Source organism: Anabrus simplex, chromosome 2 (genome assembly GCF_040414725.1).
Source record: "Anabrus simplex isolate iqAnaSimp1 chromosome 2, ASM4041472v1, whole genome shotgun sequence".
Classification (NCBI taxonomy): domain Eukaryota; kingdom Metazoa; phylum Arthropoda; class Insecta; order Orthoptera; family Tettigoniidae; genus Anabrus; species Anabrus simplex.
This window is the reverse complement of record NC_090266.1, coordinates 1,063,631,573-1,063,652,371: the sequence shown is the minus strand read 5'-3', so window position 1 is coordinate 1,063,652,371 and position 20,799 is coordinate 1,063,631,573. Positions and strand designations below refer to the sequence as shown.

The window sequence follows — 20,799 nt, the reverse complement described above, 5'->3', positions numbered from 1 at the left end:
TGATCAAACTGCAACAAATATACAAAAAAAAGTAACATGTTCATTGCTAGAATGTATGAATCTCACTATAAGAACACTAATGTTTGTTCCACTTTGATGTGAATGAACGCTGTGTTGATTTGCGTTTGTGTTCCTCAGTAATCTTGCACTAGACACCGACAGTAATCCGACATCATGGAGATGTCTTATCGCCCCTGATACCTTTGTTCCATTTCTTTTAGATCCTGATGGAACCGCTCACCATCTTCCTCGAAAATGCTCCTAAATTTGCAGGGAAATAATCCAGATGACTGTGCAGGAAATATTATTTTAAGCTCATGCGGCAACCCAATTTCTGGAAGTTGTACAGCATGGTTTCCACAATCTGTTGGTAGTTGATATCTGTAACATTACCCAGGAATTTGCTACAAACATCCTTGAATGATTCCCATGCCTGAAACTGTGTTTTGTTCATCGTCGCACTGAATGTCGGATCCTTCATAAGCTTCCGAATTTGGGGGCCGTCAAAAACACCTTCCTTAATTTTGGCATCCAACCATCCTGGACATTTCTGACAAAGATACCAAAAGCAGGGACTGCCTCTATCCAAACTCTTCACGTACTGCTTCATAATTCCCAATTTAATATGTAAAGGGGGCAATAACACACTTTGAGGATCAATTAATAGACGATTTACAATGTTTTTTCTCCAGACATGAACTGTTTCCTCTTGGGCCACTCAGACACTAACCAGTGATGATCCCTGTCCCCAGAGTCCCACTCACAGAGAAAACACGGGAACTTTGCATATCCTCCTTGCTGCCCTAATATGATACCGCACACTTTTAAATCACAGCACAGTAACCATCTGTGTTCATTGTAGTTCAGTTTCTGCAACACCATAGATAAATTATGATAGTTGAATGGGAGACTGGCACTGAAGCAAGTTTATTTCCATTGTGCAGAAAAACACCTTTGAGACTTCTTTTACTGGTATCAATAAATAGACGCCAGTCCTTTGCTTGGTAAATAGTTCCAAGACGACGAATCAAGCCAGGGATAACACAGCAAAACACAAGTTCGTCTTCGTGAAAAAACTGCCGGAATTCTTCCTCCCAATTTCTGTAACAATATGAATTTCTTCCACGAAGTAAAAATTTCTCTCTTTTAATCTTGATCCTAAAAGTTCGTTCTTTTCTTTAGTGGGACCTAGGTCACGCACCAAATCATTTAAGTCACACTGATCATAAAGACGTGGAGTTTCATCCTCAACATCCGGTACAAAGGTATCGTTATCACCATCGTCTGCACTTGAAGATGACGAAGACACACACTCTGGAAACCATATTGTTGGTTTTGGGACAGGAATATCGGGTCCATGTGGTACGGGGGTTATGGCAGATAAAAGGCAGGGATACACAATGTTTTTTTTGTTTTTCATATTGAACCCAGACACTTTACATACACAAAAGTAACATTCGTCAAAATGATTTCTTTGTTCCCACCAAGCCATTGGGATACCAACATAAATGGACCGTTATTGGACATAATAAATTTTCCAGCTAACTCATTCCTGGTTGCCAGCGTTTCGCCCCCATGTGCTATGTTGGGCTCATCAGTTGGTTCATAGCACACCCACCGAGATGCATGTCTAGTGCACGTGTGCTATGTACCAACTGATGAGCCCAACATAACACACGGGGGTGAAACACTGGCAACCAGCAATGAGTTAGCTGGAAAATTTATAATGTCCAATAACGGACCATTTATTTTGGTATTATAAATTTACTCATTCGGACAAATATTTCAGGTTCCCTATGGGAATCAATATCTATATCAAGCCATTGAGATTTTGAATGGCATTGACGGCAACAACCCATTGTACCATTGTTGCATGTTAAAATATGCCAAGTACAGGCTTTTTTATAAGTGGAGTAATATTTTGCTTCTGGCCTTCAAACTGTATACTGGCCACATATATAACAGAAAGAATTCGGATTGTTCATACATTTTTGCCTCCGAACATCACTGCCACTTGCCATTTTAACACAAACTAACTCACTTATTCACTCAATCGACTTCAAATGCACGTTGTAACTTGTAGACAAAGGCGTGACACGCTTTCTCAGATTCTCCTCTCAGACTACGGAGAAACGCGATCTTGGCATTTTGAACTTGTCTGACATTGTACATGCGCAAACTGCAACGGTTCTAATTGTTCTTCCAGTATTCCTGTATGATTACCTACTCTCCTCCAAAACAGAGCACATACAATATTTTCTCGCAGACATGTCCATACCTGCATTCCATACAACCAATCCAAACCTCATTTACAGCAACGAAGCTTCATTAGCATAAACATGAGGCGGACTTGTGACAAATCTGTACGTGATACAAAACAACTGGTATTATTTTTTACATAAGGACACTAAATGTAACGTGTATCACATACAGTTACTTTTGCCGGAAAATCTTTGCAGACCAGTGTATTTTTTTTACAACTTGTTTTACGTCACACCGACACAGATAGGTCTTATGGCAACGATGGGACAGGAAACTGCTAGGAGTGGGAAGGAAGCTGCCGTGGCCTTAAGTAAGGTACAGTCCCAGCATTTGCCTGGTGTGAAAATGGGAAACCATGCAAAACCATCTTCAGGGCTGCCAACAGTGGGATTCCAACCCACTATCTCCCGAATACTGGATACTGGCCGCACTTAAGCGAATGCAACTATCGAGCTCGGTCCAGTGTAATTAATGGGGAAATTGAAAAATCAGCTGTTGCCCCACGTTTCATCTATGGACCATTTTCTAAAGCCAGAAACTTAATTAATTAAACATCCAACTAGACCTTCAGAATTGAGGATCTGGGAAAAAAGTCTATGTCAAGAAACGTAAGCAAAATCTCATCAATTTTAAAATACCCAGGAACCACAACTCAGTTACAAAGTTGATCTTCCCGAAACCAGTACTAAGTTGAGTTAGAGTGTTATTTATTTTATTATTACAACTTCCCCCAAGCGGAGGTTGCCACAAGGACAAAGTATGTCGACTACACAGTATTTTGTCTTCTAAGTTACTGTTGACTTTGCTAGTGGGCCAGGTAGAAAAATCACCACAAGGCTCAGGAATAAATCTGCAATACGGTTCTTCAGATGTTATATAGATGATTACGGAGTATGGTCACTGAACCTCGTATGCGGCGATAGCGATGTTGTGAAGTCGTGTCCGGCTGAGATGGAGAGAATCCCATAGCTGTACAATAAATTTAGGGATTGTGCCTTGAGCTCCGATCACGAGTCCATGGACGGAAATATTGTCCAGGTGATATTTATCTTTATAGTACTTTACAGTTGGCTGGTAAATTGACTTCTTTTCGGAGTCCACCTCTTCAGCCTGGCCAACGTGCGACTCGAAGCGTATCACGGGATCTAAGATTAGTCCTTGCTTGCTAGCTGGATGAAAGGCTATCATATAAAATTAAATATTTCAAGTTATGATAATGTAATGATGGTGATTAAAATTTGTCCTTACGTTTGAGAATTCAAAGTGTTCCCAGTTTGTAGAAAACAAAATATAGTAACCCTAACAACTGACAAAAAACTACCTGAAAAAAAAAATTAAAACTTCAAAATTCAAGAATTGGAAAATATAAGGAAAATTATGAGTTAATGCATGTATGAAGGGATGAAGTTCAGTTGTTTAATGAACACAATTCTTCATGGTATGAAATTCATCCAAAAAACACGTATACCAAATCATTCATAATTTTTTTTTACATAAGTCAAGCTGGTTAGAAACAGTTCTTTTGCCTCCACTTTATAAAACCTGATATTCATTTCGGCATATTTTGTATTCACTTCCAATATCTAAGATACTTACTTAGACATTAGTGTAGAGCACAGCCCACACTAATTAATACCGGGCGAGTTGGCTGTGCGCTTAGGAGCGCACAGCTGTGAGCTTGCATCCGGGAGATAGTGGGTTCAAACCCCACTATCGGCAGCCCTGAAAATGGTTTTCCGTGGTTTCCCATTTTCACACCAGGCAAATGCTGGGGTTGTACTTTAATTAAACCCACGGCTGCTTCCTTCCCACTCCTAGCCCTTTCCTATCCCATCGTCGCCGTAAGACCTATCTGTGTCGGTGCGACATAAAACAACTAGCAAAAGAAAAAAAAAAAACCCCAACAAAACACACGAATTAAATATGCACAATTGGTTTTTGAGTCTAACTACCAATAACTGTTTAGAATGAAGCTTTCACGGTCTGTATTAATAGATTATGGGATTATGGTGTGTCAAGAAGTAAGAGTAGAAATTCTTTAAATTTCCAATCAATTATTTTTTTTTAAATTACTGGATAGTGACATTATAGCTAGCCTATCCAATGACAAGGGGAGACTAGTATTATGGTTCATAATGAAAAGGCCAAGCTGAGTACCTCAGATGGTAGAGCTCAAGTTGGTGGGTTCGATCCTGGCTCAGTCCGGTGGTATTTGAAGGTGCTCAATTAAGTCAGCGTTGTATCGGTAGATTTACTGGCACATAAAAGAACTCCTGCAGAACAAAATCCTGGCACCTTGGCATCTCCGAAAACTATACAAAAAGTAGGCCTAGTTAGTGGGACAAAAACCAACACCATTTTCATTATTACATAATGAAAGGATTAAGAATCTCACTGATAGGAAAATGTCTGACAACAGAAGAATAACATAACAATTTAATCTTACCCTCAGCTAAAAGGTCAAACAATACAACTCAATAACCAGAGAGCAGAAGATAGAAAATAATTTTATATAACGATTCTTTCAAAGATATATACTACAGCATGAGAAAAATAATTATAAGATATTCCATCACATATTGCACATCCAACTTCAAACAAGTTAACTCAATTGCAGTGAGATTTAAATACAAAAATGAACAAAACTGTATGTGTATGGTTAGAAAATGGATTACAATCAACAGTGATCCAGGATGATGAATAGGAAATGTGATAATCCCTCAGCAGACATGAAAGCCTTGCATTAAAGAGGCATGCTAGCAACAAGGTTATTTACAAATTCAACTGGGTGGTACTTTGGTACATAGTTCACATGTTGGAATCATAGAAGAGTAATGTTTTACCATGATGAATAGAATACCAAGTGTGATCACTACCCTCTCTTAACATTGTAGTTGGTGGTCCTGCCAGAGCGTGGTGCTGCAGTCTCAATGAACCAGCTGCAATAATACATGCGCCAAATTGTCAGCGAAGGTATAACGAGCGTGCGTGAAGTCGTGGTGTAAATTTTAACGCCTATTTGTTAGTTTTAATCTTTTCTGAAAGTCTGTGTTAGTATCTGTGCAGTGCTTTGTGTGTGCAATCAACTAGTTTTCTATTATTCCGAGAAAATGTCATACTGTTTCGTTCCTGGTTGTAAATCTGGTTACGGAAAGAAGCGTGATGGTAGACGATTTTTACACTGCCAAAAGAAAATAATCTGTTTGCAAAGTGGGCTAGAGTTATTCCGTGGAAAGATAAGCAATTGTCGGCCAAAAGCAGAATGTGTGACCTGCATTTTTCAGCAGATTTCATTATAAAGGCGGACTGTTTCGTTGTGAATGGTGAAAACGTTCAACTTCCTTGTGTGAGGTGGAAATTAAAACCAGGAACGGTGCCTCATATATTTCCAAATTTACCGAAATACCTATCCACTAAGGTAAAAACGTGAAAGGCGCCCAGTAGGAAAAGGAGTGAGGACAGTATCAAGAAGATAAGGAACAAGAATCACGGAGTGAGTGAAGCAGTGATGACAACAGTAGGCGATGAAGTTCAAGGTCAACCTAGATGTAGTCAAATTCAGGGTCAGTCTAGTTCTCTTAACGATGCCGTAAAAACAATATTGTCTCTCAAAAGGCGACTAAAGAATGCAACTCGTAATTTAATGCGAGCTAAATCCAGTCTTTCCTCAGTCAAAGCTAGGATTAATTTCAATTTAAAGATCATAAATTTCTTAGTAAGAAGCAAAAAATGATTATAGACACAATGTTGAAGAAATTCCAAGTAAAATCTCCCAATGGTATGAGGTACAATAGTGATTTTCTTCTAGAGAGTTTATTACTTAGAATAAAATCACCTAAAGGATATAGGCACTGTCTGCGGCATAATTTGTTACCTCTTCCCTCACAAAGCCATTTGAGAGAACTCTGCAAAGGACTTAAATGTCCCTATGGTGTAAATCCTCATTGCGTAAGTGCTATTTCAGGTTATTTTAAGGATGAAATGGACAAGAATAAACAGTACAGGATAGTTAAATTCGATGAGGTTAAACTAAGAAAAAAGATTCAATTTAATGTGTGGCGATATTTTTTACGAGTGGCTTGACTCGATTGAGGTGATTTCAGCTGTGCCATCAGGAATTGGCTGTTGTCAACACACTTTGGACATTATTCCAAAACTGGTCTACCACTATTTAAAGTGCCGATTCTTCTTCAGAGCGAGAGAAATCTGCAGAGAACCGCAAGCTCGACAATCTGCTAAGTCTACCCCGTAAACTATCGAAAGTGGCCTCAAACTAGTTTTGGTGAGTAATTTACTTCATTTAATTTATTAGAGAAAAGTGTCAATGTTATTTACAGTCTGGTGTATGTTTAATGTGCTCTGTTAAAAAAGTATTCTTTAAGTATGCAGGGCACAGTATTGCTTTCACTTTTCGTAATGTTTCATTTTATTTTACATGTTCTCTTATTAAAGTTCAAAGATATTTCCTTGTGGGGACTGAGAATATTATTTATAACTCTCTGACCATATTATTCATGTGTTATATTTGATTATTTGTATATCAATGTAACTTCCATTGAATCAGCTGACCGTGTAAGCGTTGGTGGTAGGCTCCACTAGCGCCGCTCTGCGGGAGCGCGCTTAAACTCGGTGAGTGATCTCACTGGGTATTCTATTCATCATGGTTTTACAATACGGTATCTGAAGTAGCAGAGAGGAGAGATCCTCCCTTGATGATTGCCAGGGACCCACCAAAAAAACCAAACCAAACCCCATGGCACTACAGCCCTTGAAGGGCCTTGGCCTACCAAGCGACTGCTGCTCAGCCCGGAGGCCTGCAGATTACGAGGTGTCGTGTGGTCAGCACGACGAATCCTCTCGGTCGTTATTCTTGGCTTTCTAGACCGGGGCCGCTATCTCACCGTCAGATAGCTCCTCAATTCTAATCACGTAGGCTGAGTGGACCTCGAACCAGCCCTCAGGTCCAGGTAAAAATCCCTGACCTGGCCGGGAATCGAACCCGGGGCCTCCGGGTGAGAGGCAGGCACGCTACCCCTACACCACGGGGCCGGCCTCAGGGACCCACCACCCTGCCCAAAAAGTATTGTCACTTATATAGAAGAATTCAAACCAAACTAGCTGAAAGCACAAGATGTGACCATTTTCTCTGTTACTGTTGGCCAGCTGCAATCAGCTGTCATGAAGGCAATGTTCACATTGTCTGTGATAGAGCTCACATGATGTGTGGCCACAGGGTTACCACATTTGTGGAAATTAGAAACTTGCAATATTTGTACTCACAGCCATGGCACTGCACCCCCTACGCTAATAAAGGTAAGTCATTGATCCTTAATTCACATTTTGTCCGGGGTCCAGGACAATCTCTGTCACTAAACAGTAGCCCCTTTGGGGTCACTCTCACTTCAAGAAATACTTTTCTATGGTTCCAGCACAAACTATTTGCATGGCAAGAAAAAAATTATTTAGTAGCTCTAACTGATCTTTCGGGTTTGTCACAGGCCAATCACTGTCACAAAACAGTGGTCCCTTCAAGAGGTTCTTTTCTACGACCGCGGCACATACTATCCGAAAGACAAGGCAAAAACGCCATCGAATAGCTCTAACCTATCTCTTGTCTTGGTCACGCACCAATATCTGTCATGAAACAGTGGCCCCATTGGGACCACACTCTCTTCGAGGAACTCTTTTTCATTACTGCGATGCATATTGCCCGCACGGGCAAGGGGGAAAAGTCATTTAGTAGCTCTAAACTATCTTTCATGTTTGACACAGACCACTCCCTATCTCGAAACAGTGGGCCCTTTGCAGCCATATTACCTTCAAGAGGTTCTCTTCTACAACCACGGCGCATGTTGTCTGCATGGCAAGCAAAAATGTCATTACTATCTTTCTTGTTTGTCACAGGCCAATCTCTGGTACAAAACAGTGGCCCCTTTGGAGCAACACTCCCCCACTCGGAGCTCTTTTCTATTGCTGCGGCGCATACTGTCCGCACGGCAAGACACAAAAAGGTCATTAAGTGGCTCTAACCTTTCTTTCTGTCAAAGGCTAATGCATAATGCGCCGATGTTAAAGAGCCTGTTCAGAGCACGGTGAGGCCACCACCATGTTGGATCTGTAATCCATATTTCGCGAACCAGCAACCAAAGTACAACTGGAAGTGCCTTCTGACCATCATAAATACCAGTATTGAAATCTGGAAATGTCACTGGTGAACATACAGTACATACACACAAATACATACATCTTCTTTATAGACTTTTATGCCTTTCAGCATTCAGCCTGCAAGCCTCTGTGAATTATGGTAACTAAGTGCCTCCACAAACTCCTATCTGTAACTATCCACTCCCACACCGGGCTGAGAGGCTCAGACAGTTGAGGCGCTGGCCTTCTGACCACAACCTGGCAGGTATGATCATGGCTCAGTCCGGTGATATTTGAAGATGCTCAAACACGTCAGCCTCATGTCGGTACATTTACTGGTACGTAAAAGAACTGTGGCACAAAATTCCGGCACCTCTGCTCCTCCAAAAAAGTAGTTAGTGGAACATAAAGCCAATAACATTATTATTAACTATCCCTGTGGCCTTGTTTAGCTTTTAACATCAAATAATAATAATGTCATTTGCTTCATGACCCACTAACTACTTTTTCAGTTTTCGGAGACGCCGAGGTGCCGGAATATAGGCCTAGTCCTGCAGGAGTTCTTTTATGTGCCACTGAGTCTACTGACATGAAGCTGATGTACTTGAGCACCTGCAAATACCACCCGAGTGAGCCAGGATCGAACCTGCCAAGTTGGGGACAGAAGACCAGCATCACAACCGTCCGAGCCACTCAGCCCAATAAAAAAAATTCTAACCACTGTTACCTAGATTTTCCGCTACTTTCATCCATTGCCGAGTCCATTATTCTTCTAAGTAACTTATCTTCCCATGGTCTAGTAGTAGCAAGTCTGCCCTCACTGGGAGGCCCCTGGTTCAATTCCCAAACGGGTCAAGGACTCTTTACCTGAATCAGACGACTGGTTCGAGAACCACTCAGCCTAAATCAGAGCAATTGAGGAGATATCTGACTGTGAGACAGCAGTCCTGGTCTAGAAAGCCAAGAATAATGGCTCAGAGTAACTTATTCACTGCACTGGCCATGTGTCACCTCACAATGTGCAGGTCTTCAGGCTGAGTATCGGTCGCTAGGTAGGCCAAGGCTCATCAGGTCTATAGCCCAATGAGGTTTCTTCGTTTGTTCATCGAGTTCATTCCTAACTTGGCTGTTATCTAATCTAGCAAATCTAGCAAAGAAGGCAGCTAAGGATAACATGATGGCAAGCATAATTGGCAGTCATACAAATTTTAGTGAAAAATGGAAGGGTATGTATAGGTATTTTAAGGCAGAAACAGGTTCCAAGAAGGACATTCCAGATGAACAAGGGGAGAGTGTATGTGAGGATCTTCAAAAGGCAGAAGTATTCAGTCAGCAGTATGTAAAGATTGTTGGGTACAAGGATGATGTCGAGATAGAGGAGGAGACTAAGGCCAAAAAAGTAATAAAATTTACATATGATAACAATGACATTTAAAATAAGATACAAAAGTTGAAAACTAGAAAAGCGGCTGGAATTGATCAGATTTCTGGGGATATTAAAGACAATGGGTTGGGATATAGTACCATATCTGAAGTACATATTTGATTATTGTTTGGTCGGAGGAGCTATACCTGATGAATGGAGAGTTGCTATAGTAGCCCCTGTGTATAAAGGAAAGGGTGATAGACATAAAGCTGAAAATTACAGGCCAGTAAGTTTGACGTGCATTGTATGTAAGCTTTGGGAGGGCATTCTTTCTGATTATATTAGACATGTTTGTGAAATTAATAACTGGTTCGATAGAAAGCAATTCGGTTTTAGGAAAGGTTATTCCACTGAAGCTCAGCTTGTAGGATTCCAGCAAGAAATAGCAGATATCTTGGATTCTGGAGGTCAAATGGACTGTATCGCGACTGACCTGTCTAAAGCATTTGATAGTGTGGATCATGGGAGACTACTGGCAAAAATGAGTGCAATTGGACTAGACAAAACAGTGACTGAATGGGTTGCTATATTTCTAGAAAATAGATCTCAGAGAATTAGAGTAGGTGAAGCATTATCTGACCCTGTAATAATTATGAGGGGAATTCCTCAAGGCAGTATTATCGGACCTTTATGTTTTCTTATATATATAAATAATATGAGTAAGGAGTGGAATCGGAGGTAAGGCTTTTTGCGGATGATGTTATTCTCTATAGAGTGATAAATAAGTTACAAGATTGTGAGCAACTGCAACATGACCTCGAAAATGTTGTGAGATGGACAGCAGGCAATGGTATGTTGATAAACGGGGTTAAAAGTCAGGTTGTGAGTTTCACAAATAGGAAAAGTCCTCTTAGTTTTAATTACTACATTCATGGGGTGAAAGTTCCTTTTGGGGATCATTGTAAGTATCTAGGTGTTAATATAAGGAAAGATCTTCATTGGGGTAATCACATAAATGGGATTGTAAATAAAGGGTACAGATCTCTGCACATGGTTATGAGGGTGTTTAGGGGTTGTAGTTAGGATGTAAAGGAGAGTGCATATAAGTCTCTGGTAAGACCCCAACTAGAGTATGGTTTCAGTGTATGGGACCCTCATCAGGATTACCTGATTCAAGAACTGGAAAAAATCCAAAGAAAAGCAGCTCGATTTGTTCTGGGTGATTTCCGACAAAAGAGTAGTGTTACAAAAATGTTGCAATGTTTGGGTTGGGAAGAATTGAGAGAAAGAAGAAGAGCTGCTCAACTAAGTGGTATGTTACAAGTGATGAAAAGATTTTATCCTATATACAATTTAAGTGGTATGTTCCGAGCTGTCAGCGGAGAGATTGCGTGGAATGACATTAGTAGACGAATAAGTTTGAATGGCGTTTATAAAAGTAGGAAAGATCACATTATGAAGATAAAGTTGGAATTCAAGAGGACAAACTGGGGCAAATATTCATTTATAGGAAGGGGAGTTAGGGATTGGAATAACTTACCAAGGGAGATGTTCAATAAATTTCCAATTTCTTTGAAATCATTTAGGAAAAGGCTAGGAAAGCAACAGATAGGGAATCTGCCACCTGGGCGACTGCCCTAAATGCAGATCAGTATTGACTGATTGATTGATTGATGATACAAGTCAACTCCAACCTTTGTTTCCAACTGTTAGTATCAGCAATCACTCTCGCTACCTTCATGTCTGCTACTTCCAACATATAAATAAGATATCCTGAATTCCCAAAGCTTTCACTCCCATAGAGTAAAGTCTGTCTGAAAATAGACCCATGTAAAGTGCGTTTCGTCTGGGAGGTAACATCTTTATTGCAGAATATCGCTGATCACAACAGTGAGCTCACTGCAACAGCTTTCCTGCACCTTGATTGAATTTTACTTAGTATACAGTACTACCATCCTGGGAGAACACAAACCCTAACTACTTGAAATGATAAACCTATTCCAGTCTCCTGTTCCCTTCCTGACATTTAGTCCTCCAACATTGGAAATGCTAATTTTCATATCATAATCACTGCACCACTTTCAAGCTCCAAAATATTTGACTGCAGCTTTGAGCAGTCTGCCACTAAGTCCAAACCTTCGGCATAAGCCAAACTGCTTACGATATCTCTATCCAAATGAATTCCTCCCTGCCATTTTGTACCATTCAGTAAGTGATCCATGTATAATGTGGACAACAAAAGTGAATTACAGTGATGTCTAACCCCTGCAACTACTCAAAACCAATAATTCGTTCTACCATTCTCATCAGTAACGGCTAATCAAATTATTTTTGGAAGACACATGACCAGCCCTGTGGTGTAGGAGTAGCGTGTTTGTTTCTTACTGACAGGATCCAGATTCAATTTCTGGCAAGCCCAGGGTTTTTCATGTCAGACTGAAGCCAAGAACAGGTTTCTCTCAGCCTAGTGAGACTAACTGAAGAATTGTCTGGCAAAAGAAGCATTAGACCTAGTCAAGAGAGCCAAGTTACTGAGGACACCATCACACTGACCATGTGAAACTCAGACACCTGCAGCATATCTGAATGGGCAGCCATCATCTTGGCAGGCCAAGGTTCTTAATGAGCTGTACGAGTCAAAGAATTTCAGTGTTCTCCCTACGACCTTTTTAATGGGCAGACCGCCCTGCCGTTTTTACAGACCGCCCGGCTAACATAACCTAGTTACGTAATATTAATACATATTTTGGTGATTGGCTGCTCCAAATTACAATGTAAATTCTGTAAAATTGTGTATTTAAATGATAAGACTTCATTATTATTGTCAGCATAATTGCATCAATTACATTGGAGTTGAAAGGTTTAGTTTGACTATCACGTATTGTCATCTGCGAGCGGTGTCTGGATTAGCGTGGAATCTCGTGCGAGCACTCCATTCTGCATGACATCACGAACCTGTATGACACTCCATAGCAACCGAGTGGTAAGATCCGGTGTTAAATGGTTATGAACGAGCAGTAGAACATTAGAAGTTAAAATATTTCAATTTTGCAGTTAATGTTTACCTGTCTGGTATTATTAATAATACCCTGAGGAATAAATTGAAATGTTATCATATTCATTTTTTAAATAGGTAACTTGTTCCTCGCCCAGCTACTCATTTCTGCCACCCGACTGACGAAAATTTCTGGGGAGAACACTGAATTTGTTTTGCTTTTTAAGGTATTTCAAATCTTCTCTACTAGAGTTATACCAGGAGATCTTTCTGGCCAGTCCATGCAGCTGAAGTTTTTCTTTTGATGAAATCCATCTACAAAATGTGTTCTGTGAGGATATGCATATCATAGGCCTATTTGATATGAATTCTTGACTCATTGTATTTCTTTAAGTCTCACATGATGTTCCAGTACTACTTCCCTCAACCTCTAACCATAAATGGAACCTCCTGTGGAAATATGCACCTTTAAATGAACACCAAACATGATGCCTTCTACTAACGGCATGTCATCACCAACATCAAGCATGTTCCTTTCCATCACAATGTTTGTATGACTTTTGTCAACATCAAAATAATGTGAAGTCAGCCACTAGAACTTAGGAATTGTGTTGTTGTAGTCCCCCAGTGGTAAGGAAGCAAAATATCATAGATTTTACATCGAACAACACATAGGGGAGGTAAGGAAGTCTTCAATGCTAGTGCTGAGAACCCACTAACCCACTCAGTTATACTTTAATGGCTCGTTCACATTTTTTGAAACCTGAAAATAATGCAAAAATGAAACAATACCTAAAGAAGATGAGAGAAGAGACCCTTTCTTTATGCTTGTCAGGGACCCACCAACCCGCTCCTAGAATTATTCTTATTAGGAAAAATCAAGGTTGACACTATGTCAATCTCTGAAATGCGGCCATTTCCTGTGTTCGTACCGGCTGCAGGGCAGTTCCTATTGTCTCTGATAGACAATGCATCAAAGCAGTCCACTGCTGCTACATTTCGTGAAAATAATGAAACGTCTTGTCTCTGACCGACCTAATCAATCCAGACCAATCGTCTTGTCACTAGCCGGACATATCTCATACTCTGCCATGTTCTTATCACTAGCCTGACATAAGTTTTGAAGGTGTGAGCCAGATCATGTTGAATTTGTAACCCCTCTTTTGTGGACTATTTACTTAAGTTTTACCACCTACCCTAAGTACAGCAGTAACTTTACTTTTATAATAAAATACGTATTGGCCTTATGTCGCACCGACACAGATAGGTCTTATGGTGATGATGGGATAGGAAAGGCCTGGGAAGGATGGCCGTGGCCTTAAATAAGGTACAACCCCACAATTTGCCTGGTGTGAAAATGGGAATCCACAGAAAACCATCTTCAGGGCTGCCGAAAGTGAGGGTTCGAACCCACTATCTCCTGGATACAAGCTCACAGCTGTGCACCCCTAACCGCACAGCCAACTCGCCCGGTATAATAAAATATCATGAAACTACCAAACTTTATCAAAGTAGGCGGTGAAGGAACAATGCTATTGGCTGATATGAATTTAGCGTTGTGTCACTCCCGGAATTCAACACAAATATATTTCATTACCAACTGTAAAACAATGAAACATACTGATTTAACAGCAGGTTTAAAAAAGACAGGGTAGATATCCAATGTGACGCAACTTGGACGATGTCACAATTCAGTAAATAGTGCAGCCAATGTTGGTGTATTAACATACACAGCATCTACATTGCACAAAAGTGCATTCTATGTTGGAGAGTGGACAAAAGTTGAATCAGACATGCATGCCAAGCTAATGGGGTCTAGGGATGTAGGCCCTCGGGTGACAGTAATAAGATCACTGGTTGGTTAGGTTAGGTCTCAAACTTGCATTACAACCAAAGAAGGTCCAGGTTAGCTGCCACAAAGCAGCCTGCAAGCCTCTGGTATCCCCTGGACAAGAAAATTGGTCTGCAGGTACATTTCTGGCAGAAGATAATTCATTTCGTTCCAGACACTTCCATCCAATTACAATTTTGCTTTACTTTGCATTGACATAGATAGGTCTTATGGCGATGATAGGATAGGATAGGATAGGATAGGAAAGGGCTAGGAGTTGGAAGGAAGCAGCCATGGCCTTAAGGTACAGTCCCAGCATTTGTCTGGTGTGAAAATGGGAAACAACGGAAAACCATCTTCAGCGCAGCCGACAGTGGGAATCAAAACCAATATCTTCCGGATGCAAGCTTGCAGCTGCGCGCCCCTAATCGCACGGCCAACTCGCCCGGTACACTTGCATCCTGCACACACCATAACAATATTTCAAATGGAATGCTTTTCTTATTTTGTCCTAATGTGGCAGCCTTGTGGCCAGGCGTGATGCGATGCTTTCATCACACCTGACCAATTGTAAGACAAAAAAATTATCACATTCTTCACATCTACACAATCTTGGATTTACATTTTCTATAGGCCTGTAGGTAAAATACTAGGAGTGGGGAGGTGGTTCCCTAACTAGCACAATGGAAGGATCTCTCCTCACTGCTATTTCTGGTATTGCTACACATCCTTTTTCTATGCTTTTACTCTTTCCTAAACATGCGTACCAGCAATCAAATCGCTACCCAATAAAAGTCATAAAATACCAGTCCTTATGAATGCTTCAACATTATTATTAATTAGAACAATTATCTGCCTCTGCACCCCATGAAGCACACTCTGCAGGGGGGAGAAATAAAACACTAGGCTGAAGCCGGTTGAAAAACATACAGCGCCTTAACTAGAAGAGAATATGGCGACGTATAATTTTTGATGTAACACTGGTGATTGGAGAATGTTCATTATCAATACATTTACTGGCATGCAGCTTTCCCCTCTACTATTTTTGTGTGGTACAGTTGTGGAAGTAGGATTTCGGTCTTTGACAAATTTATACTTTTCTGACAAGAAATGTCTCCGTAACTACTTCTGCCTAATGTATCACATGACTACCAGCCATACAGATTGTAAGGTTATGTTTCAATTACACTGAAAGCCAGAATTTCAATCTCACCTTCATATTAGGAGCACTGAAGTATACTTCACAGAACTTAAGAATCATCACATAATCGCCGTCTTCATGAACTGGAATGTCATACCCGAAAGTGCTGTGATGATAGCGCTCTGTCTGGTACAACACCTGATCATGAGCAGGAACCCGGCCGATTAAAAGTTGTTTGCCATAATCAGATGCAGTTCCAACTTTTCCTTGAAGGGGATCTCGTTCGTACCTTACACCAAGGCTATCGACATGTGCTTCGCCACCGGCATTTATGGCATATATAACTTCACCAATGCCAAAGACTTGACTGATACATAGTATTACATTGAAGAAGAAAACAAGAATTAGTGAACAGCACTTCATATTTCCAAACATCACAAAACAGCCTGTTCGCTTAAAATAAACAAACTTCTGTCTACCGTCTGCTCAGTGGAGACACAGTCATTTAACACCCTTGTAAAAACACAAAACACAGCTGTTCCTAACATTCAAGCTATAGCACGTCGACAGAGGCTTTAAGAGTTTGCTACACGTTGGCACACAACTAAACTGCAAACATTGCAGACCTGCAAGGTTGGCAATTAACCTCACATCACTACTACTAACAACAACAACAACAACAACAGTAACAACATTAACACCCGACACGCATTGCGCTAATAGTGACTCTATATGCACAGTGTGACCAACACAGACGTATAGTAAATAAAGAATTTATTGCGGCCGAATGGATATAATGATACATATATGTCATATTTCTTTCAGAATTTGACCTACATAGTAATACAGCATATTTCCTACTATTGAGCACTCATGTCACTCCTTGCTATATTCCACTATTGACCTGGTTCGGTTTGGGCACGTCTTGTCTTGTCTTGATAATTTGATGGGCTTCGCGTAATAGCGGTGTACCCTATCACAGATCTGATAATAAAACACAAAGTATGGAGGAGGCGAAAACGCAAGGGCTAAAAATTAAAAATGAGGGTAAGAAGTCAACTACTAATCTACAACACACAGGAGTAACACAAGGACACAAGGCACTAAGCTTCACGCCAGAAGAAACTGTAACTAGGCGACTTGCTACCACACGCACAAGCCGGGTCCACACATAGGGAAATGACAAAGGGACAAAAATTAAAGGAAAGAGTTGGTGTCAGAAAGAAAATTCGATAAAGCTACGACCGTAGTTGGCGTGGTATTGGGTATCCAACATGACAATTGGGTGGGTAGCGCGAATTGTTTCCAGAAAAACGGCTGTAATCATTTTCCTACTAACTTCGAGCAACGGACACTGAAACAAAATATGATTAATTGTACCAACCGAAGTACGACATTTACAGAGGTTAGAATCAACCAACTTCATACGAAACAATTAATCAGGCGTGCACATACGATTTATCCGCAAACGGATAATATTAGTAAGGTGACGTCTAGTATAATAATGTTTAGTAAACCACGGAGAGCGTGGAACGTTCGGAAGGATCGTAAAAAAAACTCCGTCCTGTACGACACAAGGGGTGGCTCCACTCATCCTGCCATAACTGTCTTATCTTCTCTCGACAACCGCTCCAAGAATCAGTGAAGGGTAACGCCAAATGGTAAACAACACCCTGACCTTCAGCTGCCGCCTGAGCTAAGGCATCCGCCTGTTCATTACCTGAAATATATGAATGGCCCGGAACCCAAAGTAAGACAATACTTTTACCTAGTTTGTGTAAATCGAAACAGATTTTGCGAAGATTTTGAATATACCAATTTGACCGGAAACTGGGATTATGTAAGGCTTGGAGCACACTCAGGGAATCTGATGCAATGTAGGCACTATCTAGATGTGAATACTTGAAGTATAGTAAGGCTTGACGGATGGCAAAAGCCTCCGCCGTAAAAATAGTTGTCTCCGATGGAAGTGAAAATTGTTTGGAAATGAGGAACTCGGGCGAGAAAAAGGCTGCCCACACACCTGGAGGGGTGTGAGTTTTGGACCCGTCAGTAAAAAATATTGGTGAAAGAGAATGAACGTCCTGGGACAAAACTAGACGGACATATTTCCTAGCACCGTGTGTCCGGGCCGCGCCAAGAGGATGAGAACCGCATAAGGCTGGTAAAATCAGAGCAGGGACATAATTATTTGCTTGATAGGGAAGAATGAAATTGATTGCTGAAGGGGTACGAATAATAGAAGTGCGAAGGGAATGAAAGTAAGAATATGCTCAGACAAGTGCCGGGTAACGGTGTAGAGATGTACCTTTATTTTCATAGTAACGTACTAGTAATGATAATTTAGGGAGGATTGGGTGTGGCTTGAGAGAGTCCTTAGTAGAAAAGTAGAGGCAAGCAATTTTCTCCTCAGATTTAATGGGAATTCCGCAGCCTCGACCAAAGTTGCATTGTTGGGGGACGATTGCAGAACCCCAATACAAAGTTTAATAAATTGAACCTGAAGCGAATCCAATTGAGCAAGCTTCTGCTTGACCGCCGTGTCAATGAACCCCGAGCCACAATCCAAGGTTGAACGAATAATATTGCGATATAACAGGAGCATAGTACTGGGATCCGATCCCCAAGATCTCTATCGTAGGGCAAAAAATAGAGTTTTTTTGGAAGAGACTTCCCCACAAGATGTTTAACGTGAGAGTGCCATAATAATTTCCTGTCGAGGTAAATACCGAGATGTTAGTCGACTGAACGATCGGGATCGAAAAACCTTGAAATCGTATAGGCGGGTGATCAGTACGCTGGGTCGAAGAGAAAAGAACCGCTCGACATTTATCTTAAGCCACTTCTAAGTGATGATCGTGAAGCCAAGTAGCAAAATCAGAAAGCGTCAGTGGCAGAGCGACCCGGGAGAAAGGCAAACTGATATTTGGGCAGCAAATTATAAAAGCCTAGAGACCATTGTAGTCGTTTAAGAAGAATTTTTTGGAAAATCTTTCGAATGCATTGTCCCAGGTATATGCCCCTATAACTGTCGGGAAGTAGAGGGTTTTCCCCTGGTTTCGGAAGGGGGCCAAATAAAAGTCGTTCCAGGTGGAAGGCACTTGAGCCGACTCGAGGCACTGATTGAATATCTGCAGTAATTTCTGGCGAGTCAAAGGGGGAGTTGTTTTAGTACTGAATACGAGATATCATCCCGTCCAGGGGTTGAAGTATGGGATGTATTAATTGCCAGATTTAATTCTGTGATATCAATGAGCAAAGAAAATTTATTAGAGCTAGGAGGAAGAGAGAAACTATAATGAGTGGCTACAAAATCCGGAGTAAGTTGTTGAAAGAAGCTTAAAATAGCCTCCATCTTGAAATGTACAGTAGCTGGAGTACTAATAAGACGGTTGGATAAGCCGGCAACTGCTCGCCAAATATGTTTGGACGATGACTGTCTATTTAGAGGGGAAATGAAGGCTTTCCAAGCCGCGCGGCGTTTGTCGTTAAATAACTTTTTAGTTTGGGCAACCGGTACATTATAGTGTAAGTACGCTTGGAACGTTCCAAAACGGCGAAATGAGGGAAGTGCTGCCTTCCGTTTTGCTATTAAAGCCACACACTCAGTATCCCACCAGCGAGCATAATGACTAGTTTTGGGTCGGAAATGTGTCTGTTTCGGATGTTACAGATCTAAATATTCCGTGAGAGTTGATGTGAAGTTATCATAGGATATCTGTTGACATTCAAATGCAGACAACTTTTGAGACAAAAAATGTTGAAATTGGAGTGTATTGAAGGGGAACATGCGCCTACTCACTTTAAGCGGAGTGGGGGGGGGGGAGGTAGCGGCTGGATGACTGTCCGCGAACCCAATAATGATGGGGAAATGATCACTCGAATGAGTGTCCTTGACTACCTCCCATTCGATTCTGTGTGCCAGATCGCTAGTACACACGGTTAAATCGACAGCACTCTTATTTGCAAGAGGAGACGTCACTCGAATAGGTGAGCCGTCATTCAAAATTCAGAAATGATATAAGGCCGCTATTTTAGCTATTTTATTCCCTTTTGGACACAGACCTCGCATCCCCAGCTCCGATGGTACCTGTTAAGGTCGCCCCCGAAGGTAAAGGGGTGCGGAAGTTGCGAGAAAAAATTCACCCAATTCGTATACGTGCCTTAGATCTTCGGTGGACAATAAATAGAAATAAAATGTATGTTGTCCATCACAATGGCGACCACCTGTGTACCCGGTATTCTATAATGCAAAGGTGTCGAATAGAATTGTAGGTTGTTGGCTACCAAAATACAAGCCCCATCGTAACCGTAGTTGTCATGGCGAATACAAGTATAGTTTGGTATGTGAAATTGTTTGGCTTGAACCAACCAAGTTTCACTAATCAAAATTACATCAGGATGATATGAATCAATTAGTAAAAATAGTTCTTGTGCGTTCCACTGGAGAATTATCATGAGTGGAGACAGAGAGCGCTAATGAATTCAGCAGAACCAGTACTTCCTCCTGCATAGTTAGGAGTAGTTTGGACCATTTAGAATCGTATTCCGCTGCCCCAGCATAAGCAGATATTTTATCCGAAATAGCTGTAATTGTGGCGGTTATCGGGGTTGAGTCCCGGACTCGTTCTTGGGACGAATGATCAGTAGAATCAACCCGCCTGGGAGGAACCTGTATGCTCTTCCCAGAGACAGAAGACATGGGAGGTATTGTACTCGTGGAAGAGGAAGGCACGTGTACGATAGCGCGATGGCCCTGTACATCGTAACCTGGTGTACGATCATGTCGAGGCGGAGGCGATGTAACAACCGCCGTGAATTTTCTTTTCCGGGACGGCTGTGGTTGAAGAACTGGAGAAGTTCGCGGGAGAGGAGGAAATTGTTGGAGGGGCAAGAGTGGGCCGAATCGATTTTTGACGGGTGTGAAAAAGGACTCAGAGTTTAAAGTAGGGGCTTCCTTAGCCTGCATTCTCTTCAATTCTTGTTTGCGTTTCTGTTCAGGGCAGTGAAGGGAGTTCGCAGAATGTTCCCCAGAACGGTTTATACATTGTCTACGAGAA

General features: G+C 41.3%; 1 protein-coding gene across 1 annotated transcript in view; it reads right to left on the bottom strand.

Moving 5' to 3' along the window:
• LOC136864697 (malectin-B) overlaps window positions 1-16,427 on the bottom strand; it is a 182,104-nt gene extending 165,677 nt beyond the window's left edge. The window contains exon 1 of the mRNA XM_067142016.2: window positions 15,812-16,427. Coding sequence (XP_066998117.1) covers window positions 15,812-16,174 — 363 coding nt within the window. The 5' untranslated portion in view covers window positions 16,175-16,427. The remainder of the gene's footprint in view (window positions 1-15,811) is intronic.
• Window positions 16,428-20,799: the final 4,372 nt, after the last annotated feature.